Raw genomic sequence first — 10,548 nt, 5'->3', positions numbered from 1 at the left:
AAAAGAGTGTTTTTGTCTTCCTTTTGTATTTTCAGGACGAAATGAGCTCAAAATCACAAAAGAAGCAAAAAGACCACTAATTCTACCATAAATACAAGAAAAGGAACAAAAGTGAACTGCCCGGACCCTCAACGGCACCTCCCAAGACAAAGAGAAGAGAACAGAGACTGAACACGCCCCGTGTCCAGCGAACACGGGGGCGTGCCCAGGAAGCAGCAGAAAAGACAAACCAGTAGAAGCTTCCATTGCTCACCACGGGGCCGTGCCCAGCGGACACGGGGGCGTGTTGAAAGTACAGCAGGCGCATTAATTGTAATTCGCAATTACAATTAATGAAGAGAGAGAATGTCAGACGGGCACGGGGCCGTGTTCAGCGAACACGGGGCCGTGTCCAGCGTTCTGTTCAGCCTATAAATAGAGGAGCTTGGCTTCATTCTCTCTCATCCCTTGGCACACCACCTCTCTCACACTTCATCCACCACCCATCACCACCATAACACCATCATCCACCACCATCATCCATTGTCCATCATAGAGTGTGTGAGTCGTCTCGGGATCCAAGATTGATCGTAAGAGTTCTTGACAATCAAGGCCATGTTTTCCTAAGTCTCTTACATCACTTGGTGAAGACAAGTGTTTAGTATAATACTTTTTATTTTTAATCTTTTGCACTTTTTATTTGGTTTTGTATTAATGACTTTAATAACTAGTTACTTATGTTGAAGGTGATCTTTCCTTATCGTTTGTCCGTGGTGTCTTGGCATTATTTTACTGTCTATATAAAATAAAAGATTTTCACCATTCATATCTCCACGGTCTATATGGAGGTATGTTGGCTACCTGGTCGGGGGTTAAGGGAACGGTTTGGTAAAGGTCTTGCCCTTGTTCAGCGTTTAGAGGTCCTGCTTGGGACCTGGGTCAAATTTAGTAGGATCTCCTTCAATGCCCATAGGTATTGGATGGCGGGGATCCAAACTCTTTGACCCCCTCATAAGCTAACTACTATTAATACTATAACCCGGCTATTTAGGACTGTATCCCTGCTGACTCAGACTACTTAGCCGAGGGTAACGTCACCGCCAAAAGCGGGGCCTACCATAATTTGCATTAATAACTTAATTCATTATCTTTCAATAATCCGACCCTTTAGGATTGTATCCTTGCTGACTCAAACTACTGGGTTGAGGGTAACGTCGCCTTCAAAAGAGGGGCCTACTACAATAACTAAGATAATCTCTTAAACAAGTGCAAAAGTGCGAAAATAATCAAAGGTTATACTAATACACGTGTCGGATCCAAGTGATTCATCTTGTCTATCTGTCTTTATTTTTATTTTATTTTTCAGCATTTAGTTAGTTTTTATTTTTCTTAGTTTAAATCATTTTTCTAACTTTTTGATTTGGTTAGACGTTGAGGATAAACCGGTATTAAAAGCTCTTGTGTCCTTGGACGACCTCGGTATCTTACCAACACTATACTACGTCCACGATGGGTGCACTTGCCCATATGTGTGTTTAGTGTTAGTGAATATCGTGTTTTATAAATTTAAAACTTGGCTAAAAGTGTAAAAAGGGCTTAATTATATATTAAAAACATATACACACTGACACGCATCATACCGATACAACTTCTGATCATCTTTGTCCAGCTCCAAAAGCTCCCTTTTGATAAGCGCCTCGATTCTCTGCTTTATCACAACTAGGTCCGGTAAAAACCTCGACTGCAATTGCTTTGTAACCTCAGCCACAATATTATCGTGATCCAAGGCGCGTCGTACTTTCATAATCCTAACAATTGCTGCATCAATCTGAGGTTTTCTGTCCTCAACTCCCTGTCGTACCTGTTGTTTTTCAAGTTCAGGTTCCATCTGCTCACAGGTTCTTTCCTAAGCACATTTTTCCCTTCAATGCAAACTAAGGACTGCAAACATTGTTTTAGATTTAAAAGGACACAACCGATCTACACTGTTGAACAACAAAAGAACACACATCTGGTAAGTTGAAACATGCAGCTCATGTTCTTAACCCGTACCAAATGTTTCTTTTATATCAACGGACACCAAATTTGTTTGCCAGGTCGGACTGCGCCTGTTGTAGGTTCCAAGGTAACGCGTCGTGAACTCGTCATACACAGTTTGGATTTTGGACGGAAGCTTGCAGGTGGCGGTTGATTTAATCTGCCATGACCCGGTTGTAAGAACACTGACCACAAGTGTCGGCCCGTCACCTAACTCAGGTCCCATTGCTTCATAAAACTGTTTCATTGCGTCTTCAGAGGTTTTCATATCAGTAAACATGCGTTCAAATCTTGATGTGAACTGATACCCACCCACATTCGGTTTTCAACTTCAAGATCAAACTTCTCTCTGCTTCGTCCGACACGCGCTTGTCAGAAAGAAGCCTTTTCCCCAAGTGTTGTCGATAATACGTCTCAAAAATGTCTTTTTCTTGAAGATAACGAAAAAGCATAATAACTTTGTCCAGTAAAATTAAACAACCAGAAATAAACAATTGTAACTTTTCAAAGCTTCATCGACTCAACCATAATCGATCGATCTCAAAAAAGACGTCAATTGCACACATACATTCACATCTCTAGATCCATACAAAAACCACCATAATTACCACAAACAACCTATACAACACCTGAAGAACATTATCAAACACCTCAATTCAACAAAACCGTCACAGATCGGATAACATAACAGCCGGATTTCAAACATCATAACTAATTTTCACAAATTACAAACAATCGAACATATCAAAGCACATAAATTAACATATGAGCAATCTCGATTCAACAAGCCATCACAGATCGGGTAACATAACAACTGATTTCATATATAGCAACTGATTTTCACAAATTACAAACAATCAAACATATCAATGCACGCAAATTAACAAATAAACAATCTCCATTCAATAAACTGTCACAGATTGGGTAACATCACATCTGATTTCAACAAATTACAAACAATCGAACCTCATAAAGCACGTAAATTAATGTATGAACAGATCTAGAAGACGTGAATTGAAACTTACAGAGTTGAATTGGTGAGAAAGTGGTTGAAATTGGTAGGAGCCCTTGGGTTTAAATCTTTGTTTCACATATCCATCCGATTTGCCCTACCATGGCTGCATACTTGTTAGATGCAATGCGAAATAGAGATATACGTCTTTGTTTCACATAACCATCCGAGTCGCCCTACTAAGATGCATATAATCTAAAAACTGCTCAGATCACTAAAATGATCATCATAGCCTTTTAAATCACGAAAAATCTTGTAGCTTATTTACATCATGACGACTGGGATACATGTAGCTTATATGTACCTTTGAAATGAAAACATTGATGCCTGCATGTTTGTTATCCCATCCAAATTCATTATCCTCCGGCCTTTCCCAACAGTTATGGTCCGAAATAGCGTCTCAATGCCCACCCATAACTCCCGCCAGATGGGACAAACCTACGTTGATCCTTTCAAAAACACATCATTTTGATCCTTTCATCCATTTTGACCAGTTTCCTTTGCAACTATTTTTGTTTGTTTGACCCACCCATAACTCCCGCCATAGCGTCTCAATGCCCACCCATAACTCCCGCCAGATGGGACAAACCAAAGTTGATCCTTTCAAAAACACATCATTTTGATCCTTTCATCCATTTTGACCAGTTTCTTTGCAGCTATTTTTGTTTGTTTGACCCACTAAAAATAAATATAGCCTAAATCGACACATTGATCAATGTTATTATCTATGTAGTTTAGAATTTTAAATACATAACAAAAAAAACTAACAACCTGTTATGATTTTTGATGTTTTGAAAAAAAAACATTTGTTGATCCAATAAGTTGCAGCCCATCAGTTATGGCCCTGAACCATCAATAACTCCATGTCCTTGGATAATGACACATATGGTTGAAGATTCATGTGTGCAAGTGCCATCAGTTTAGAGCCATGGTTCCTTTTCTATATGTGACAGTGACCTGCAAAATATAAAATTAACATATGGTTGAATTATGTTTTGTGTTCACGCGGGCATTAACCAATTGCAACATAAACTATTAAACCGCATGACAGTGCCATCATAAAAAAGCACCAGATCTACCTACCGAGGTTATCTTTTCATAAAAGTAATCGAACCTTGAAGATGTAACATTAACGCTTGAACAGAGGGAGGCACCAAATCGGTCGCTAGACGGAGAGCAGAAGAGAAATTGGAGAGTCTGGTGGAGTTGTTGATCGACATTTGATCCCTTCAATGGTGATAGTGGCGATGATTGATCAAGAAGCTGATGATTCTCCAACTAAAGCAGTAGACGAAATAATTTATTTGTTCACCCACAGCAAAGAGCCCTTTTCTTCATCCAAACTCTCAAAAGTGATTATCTACTTTTAAAAACTTCAAGAATCATATAAGTTGTTATATAAAGCAATTTCAAACAAACATAAACACCCTCATATGCCAATTTGTTGAATCTGTTAGTGCATCTATGTAAAATTTAACAAAGAGGACCCATTAAAAGATTCATCAATGCCAAGTGTGGTCCAATACTGGAATCAATAACTATTAATTTATGCCTGCAGACTCCTTTCCTTACACTATTTTGTCTAGAATAACTTGTTATTCAAAAACCTAACACAACTGTTATCAGTCTCAAGAACCAAATGTAAAAACAAACCTATTGAGAAGGGTTGCAGATTTAGCCCAGAAAAAGAGTATAACAACCAAAAGCAGCAGATTTTTAGCGACGAATGCCACGATGTTATAACCTCATATTTCAAACAGAAACCAGAAGATTGCGGAAACGATTAGAACAACTCCTCCTCCATAACAATATATCAGCAACTACACAAATGAATATATTATTAGAAGTCACGATCCCAATCGAAGCGTATTAGAATGTGCATACAGATATATAATTGATCAAGGAAAGCAACAACATTATAACAGAATCAATTGTTTCTGATATCTAAATCGACTACGATAAAAAAGAAAAACTGTGATGAGATCAAATGTGCAAAAGAAAGAGAGAGAGAGAGAGAGAGTAGATTAGGATTGGGATTCAACATTTGAATGCACTTTAGATGACTTTCAATCAATGGAAAGTAAATGAGTTAAGTGCCATACTGCTAACAGTTCTTGGGGTACTTGAATTAAGAGAGTAAATTAAGACATGAGTATGCACTAAACTTTGACCAAACTGTGTGACTTTAACCGTGTAAATTAACATTTACATTCAGAAAAACGCAAGTGGGTTTATTTTAGCAATTTTAAACATGCAAAAAACACTTGTGACGGGTGGAAATAACCAGTAATTTATCAGTTCTTAAAAGCAACACTTGTGACGGGTCAACGAACACCAGACATTTATGATTAAGAAAACTAAGAATGAGATACACTCACTGTTACCAGGATAAACACAACTGTAATTAAAATATCGTTACTTACATAGTCGCTAACCAAGCTGTGCTGTAACATGTTGACCTCTGATTGCGATCGCCATCAATTTCCCACTCACACCAGCCCTTAATCAGCCATCGATGAGGTCACACACATCAACAATTACACCAAAACAAATGTCCTGAATCACCCACTTATTGTGCCCTAACTCAACCCAATATGAACACCACCTATTCTTTCACATAACAAATATCCGTTAATAGCCCCTTACGGTGTCGCAATCGTTACTGCAGCTGTTAGAATCGTCATTAAAGCCTCCAGAACTACAAAATTTCAACATCAGTTGCTAAATCAGCACATGTGATAAATGTAAATAAGTAAAGTGATTAAACAATACTTACAGTTTCTCGAACGTTAATTTTCACCCAGTTAGCAGGAGGACCAACATCAGCAACTGTGGTGACAACTCTGTCATAATTGAATTGTGAGTGAAAAACCATTAAAGGTACATAATTACATACAACTGTGTAGATAAAATTGAAAGAAAACAATGATTGAGCCTTAACTGCCTAGATGTTTCGGTTCGTGCAGCTTTCACAGAATAGTCCATTTCACTTGGTCTCTTTTGTTTTATCGACCCTACATTTGATAATTAATTACTCAATTAAGAACACATTTTGACGCTGTAAAATGTTTATACTTTGATGGACGACCTTACCAATGCTTCTGAGACTTTTTTCGCGCTTCGGTGAACTGCTGGAATTCTTTTCCTAAAACGAATAATAGTAAGTGAAATTCATCATATAGAAACTGAAAAATATGTTTTTCACTTCTGGAGTTATAATGCTCCGGAATCTACACAAACGATTGTCTCACTAACCTCACCGAAACCTAAAAGGCGTTGAGCATGCCAACCCTGCATGGAACGAGCTGCCGCATCCCTGCGGGCCCTACCTGATCCTGGGGTCTGATGGCCATTTGCCTGCACAAGCCATTTATAAAATTTATCTTCATACATAAACACAATAAACAGAAGAGATTAGGGGTACCAGTGACCAGAAAAGTTTAATTTTATGTAATTAAAATAAATACTAAGAATAAAGTATACAATATCAAATGATATACAAGTTCAAATATCAACAAACCTCATTATCAACATTAGGGGCATCTGGGAAGACAGTCGAAAGGGGGAATTCAAGCTCACCAATCTGGATTGTGTGCCTTTCGTATTCGAGAAGTGCCTACAAATAAACAAAAAAGAAGTTTATAACTCGAAATTTCTAGTAAAAAGTGTAAAATAACAATTATAATATATACCTTTTCATAGAACTGGCGAAATGTCCAGGAGACAGTTGTGCATGTCCTTTAAAATATATACCGTACAGGATTACTAGTATGAGAGTTGTATAATATATTGTATCTTTACAAATATAAGAGAAGACTTTGAAAATAAGACTCAATCACATATTTGGTATGACTCAATCACATATTTGGAGGATTGACCGGTGTAATTTGGTCCTTCGACTATATTGACACTTTAATTGCTGCTAAAAGCAGCTGAAAGGAAAAATACAAGATCATTCGTTTGTAACAATATATGCTATTGAATAAGCATAAGTTCTTACTTGGGTGGGTGGAAAGCTTCTCCTACTTGTCGCCATAATTTGGATCCAGTAACCTAACCTGAAGAAGGAATTATCTATCGTATTGCTAATAGTAGAAAATTAAGTAACTTACCAGAGAAAGATGTGTATACCCGGTCATATCCACCCAATTTGATAACAGACCTCCATAACCTATCAGAAAAAAACACAACAATAATACCGAGCCTTTGACCAAAATATAGAATCACAATGTGAAAAAAAGAATTGGAGCCAAGTAACTTACTTGAGACAATTTAACGGTTGCCCATAAAACTTTGGTGGCTTAAATTCCAAGCCTTTTTCCCTATAGACAGCATCCACCTCTTGCGCGAATATTTCTTGATCCTCTTGAGTCCCAGATTCATAGCCCTCATCCATCTAACAATATCATACCAAAAACAAACTTAAAAAGCTAAAGGCTGACCGAAGATGCCGATTTAACTTCTTGATTTTAATGTAAAATTACCTTTGCGTTTTCTAGCTTATTCTTCAGTGTCTCCGCACAAAGATCATCTGTTTTAATAGGTGAATGTTCCACAAGGGCATTGGATGTAACAAGTTCTTGATGATTTTCATCGCCTCTAGGATCCCCTTCCTTGTTACTCTCTGGCATCTTCATAGAACCATCATGAACATCATCCATATATGTAGCATCATCCTTACTAAGTTACTATCATCAATCTTATTCTTATCATCAACAATTTCTGCAGCGTCTTTCTTGCTATCGTAAACCTCATCCACATGCAGTTCCGGCTCGGTTTCGCTAGGGTGCGTCTCCTCTTCATCTACCTTACTTGGGTTTTCTTGACTTGTTTCAATCTCGTTCGGGTTTGTGTTGACTAAACCGACCGACTCTTCCTGTTCATCTCCAACTTCTTTTGAACCTATTTGCTCCTTCTCCACAAATTCTTCACCACCCACAACTTCATCTTCTGTAACCCTTCCAGTATCCTCCATCTCAACGTCTCTTTGATCCATTAGAACCCTACAAAAACACGCTTTAAACACGTTAACTGTAAGTAATAGCAAGTAATAACAATACCAGAAGCTGCTATCAAATCTACTATAAAAAAAAACAAATTCTCTATACACACAGTCCAACAAAATATGTCAACAAACTCTTAAAAAATCATGTTAATCAGCCAACTTATTACACTAACATCATAAAACAAGCAACAACAATCACATAATCTATTATTCTACAAAACAAAATTAAAGTCAAAACATTAAAAAATAACCAAAACTGGAGAGAGAGAGAGAGAGAGATGACATCGTATGAACCTGGCTTTTACTTCATAAAGATCTCTTGGATTTTCCCAACTTTGTGCCTCATTTATAACCTGTTCAATGAATGGAATAGTGTAATAAAAAATCCAATTTCATCATAAATAACAATTCTACTTACAGAAAGGCACACTTTTTATGTATCTTGTGTGATGCCCTGTTCTATTGTAACCACACAATTAGATATACCTTCTTCAAGATTCCCAAATCTTCAATTACAACCTGAAGAATATTTACATAGAAAAAAAATATGGGTTATGATACTAAGTATAATAGAGAAAAGAACTACTAAACTAACGTATAAAAAAATACTTATAAGTGTGTGCTGCAAATAGCAGTGTCACATCAAAGTTAGGCATGTATAGTGCGAATTTAGTGTGTAATAACGAACTGTAGTTCTTGCCTTGATTTTAGAAAATTCGATGAGCTCAATCTCAAAATTAAGTTCAGCATCCTTTGGAAAGCTATCTGAAACAGAAACTGGACAGTCATTCGAATCGAATCACACCTAATCAAACAAAACAGAGCATTCGAATCGAATTGTTTGTCACAAAAGATGAAATCAAACCTAATCGAATAAGACCGTATCAAATTAAACCAAATTAAACCCTAGTTCCTCACAAAACGAAAAACTTTCCAAACTATAAAAGAACAATGAATTCACAAATGGAATCTGAAACATATAGACATCAAACGCCCAGTCAAAATAAATGAACAATTAGTACTAAACTAAAAAAATCTTAATCTAGAACAAATCTTACCTATGATTTGAAAAACATCTAGCAAACATGAAAAAGACTTGGTTGAGACAAATCGATGGTTTTGGGATCCAAAGATATGAAGCTTTTGCAGGTTCTTAATGTTCCACCGTTACAACGTGAGGTTAAAGGCAAGAGGAATTGCAGCGGCATAAAAAAGAATTAGGGTTGTCAAATGAGAAAGCGTGAGGGAGAAGCTGTGAATGAAGGTTTGAGAGAATTAGGTTTATTAGATACCTTATATACCCGGGTCAAAAAAGCGGGTATGGTTAACCCAGTTCGGATCCCGTGTGAAAACATAAGGTTTCTCACAATTTTCCCGCCAAAAATACATTGTGGTTGCACCACCACTTGACACGTGTCCCACATCTTGTTCATATATTATAGATATAGATATAGATATAGATTATAGATAACCCTCCTACTAAATATTTCTTATGGATAATTATTATTTACTTTAATCTCCTTCTCATTTATAATATTATTTATTTAACTAATAGAGTAAATTACGATTTTAGCCCCTGTAATTATATCACTTTTATTCTTTTAGCCCAAAAAGAATTTTTAACATCTGAGCCCCCCCCCCCCCAACGTCTTTTTTTCTAATCTTTTTGGCCCCTAACGTCTTTTTTCTAACCCTTTTGACCCCTAACATTTAATGGATAGGGTTAGTGTTAGGGGCCAAAAAGGTTAGAAAAAAGACGTTGGGGGCTCAAATGTTAAAAAAAATCTTTTTTGTGCTAAAAGGGTAAAAGTGATATAATCACAGGGGCCAAAATCGTAATTTACTCTAACTAATATTATTTATCATTTATACATTTACGGAGTTTAAAATAATGGATTAAATTTACTGAGACTTCGTTAACAAATTTTGCTACAACAAAATAATCTATTTGTATCAATCTAAATTTTTATCTATACTATACTATATAATAAAACATTATTGTGTGACACATGTCGTTCATTGTAGGTATTTATTTTATGGTTTTCTTGTCTCACTTCCAAACTTATCTTATATTATTTAAATAAATAATTGAATAATGAGCTAATATTAAATTTTATCCTACTTTAAATTTCGAATACCATTCTTCTATTTTTCTAATAAAATATTATCTAAAATTGTAAATTGTTAATTTAAAACATTTTAAATAAAACAAATTATTTATCACGAAAACCAAACTTTGTATTAATATATTAAATATTTTTATTTTCACTATACAAAATTACATTTACTAACTTTTTTATTATTTGGTATATAAAATTACATCTATTTAACACGTGTAATAAATGAGGTATTTAAAGATGTATTATTTTATAATTTGGTAAACAATATTACATTTATTTAACCTGTGTATTACATGTGGTTTTAAAGATATATTTTTTATTTGGTATATAAAATTACATTAATTCAACCCGTACAATATGGTTCTTATATATATAACTTTTTATTTTTTAATATA

General features: G+C 35.8%; 1 protein-coding gene and 1 pseudogene across 10 annotated transcripts; both read right to left on the bottom strand.

Annotated features, from left to right (window-relative positions):
• Nucleotides 1–1,563: 1,563 nt before the first annotated feature.
• LOC110901851 lies at nt 1,564–2,528 on the bottom strand (annotated as a pseudogene).
• Nucleotides 2,529–2,896: 368 nt separating this feature from the next.
• LOC110899552 (AT-rich interactive domain-containing protein 5) lies at nt 2,897–8,557 on the bottom strand. Of its 10 annotated transcripts, none has more exons than XR_004876231.1 (18): nt 8,452–8,548; nt 8,328–8,386; nt 7,513–8,031; nt 7,291–7,424; nt 7,160–7,199; nt 7,029–7,086; nt 6,721–6,766; nt 6,549–6,644; nt 6,284–6,385; nt 6,122–6,173; nt 5,970–6,042; nt 5,805–5,871; nt 5,452–5,726; nt 4,682–4,848; nt 4,143–4,388; nt 3,800–3,985; nt 3,333–3,723; nt 2,897–3,134 (listed from the first exon to the last, which is right to left on the bottom strand). XR_004876231.1 is itself a non-coding variant. In XM_022146437.2 (18 exons), exons 3-13 carry the CDS (start codon nt 7,687–7,689, stop codon nt 5,712–5,714), a joined length of 855 nt encoding a protein of 284 aa, XP_022002129.1. In that variant the 5' UTR covers nt 7,690–8,031; nt 8,328–8,386; nt 8,520–8,557; the 3' UTR covers nt 2,897–3,134; nt 3,333–3,723; nt 3,800–3,985; nt 4,143–4,388; nt 4,682–4,848; nt 5,452–5,711. The 10 variants fall into 10 exon arrangements, 8 of the variants coding, with proteins under 8 accessions (XP_022002129.1, XP_035837487.1, XP_035837490.1 ...); XM_022146437.2 differs by having other exon boundaries at nt 7,029–7,081; nt 8,520–8,557; XR_004876230.1 differs by having other exon boundaries at nt 3,333–3,985; nt 4,143–4,848.
• Nucleotides 8,558–10,548: the final 1,991 nt, after the last annotated feature.

The sequence above is a fragment of the Helianthus annuus genome, chromosome 13 (assembly GCF_002127325.2).
Source record: "Helianthus annuus cultivar XRQ/B chromosome 13, HanXRQr2.0-SUNRISE, whole genome shotgun sequence".
In the NCBI taxonomy this organism is placed as follows: domain Eukaryota; kingdom Viridiplantae; phylum Streptophyta; class Magnoliopsida; order Asterales; family Asteraceae; genus Helianthus; species Helianthus annuus.
This window is presented reverse-complemented; position numbering and strand designations above follow the sequence as displayed.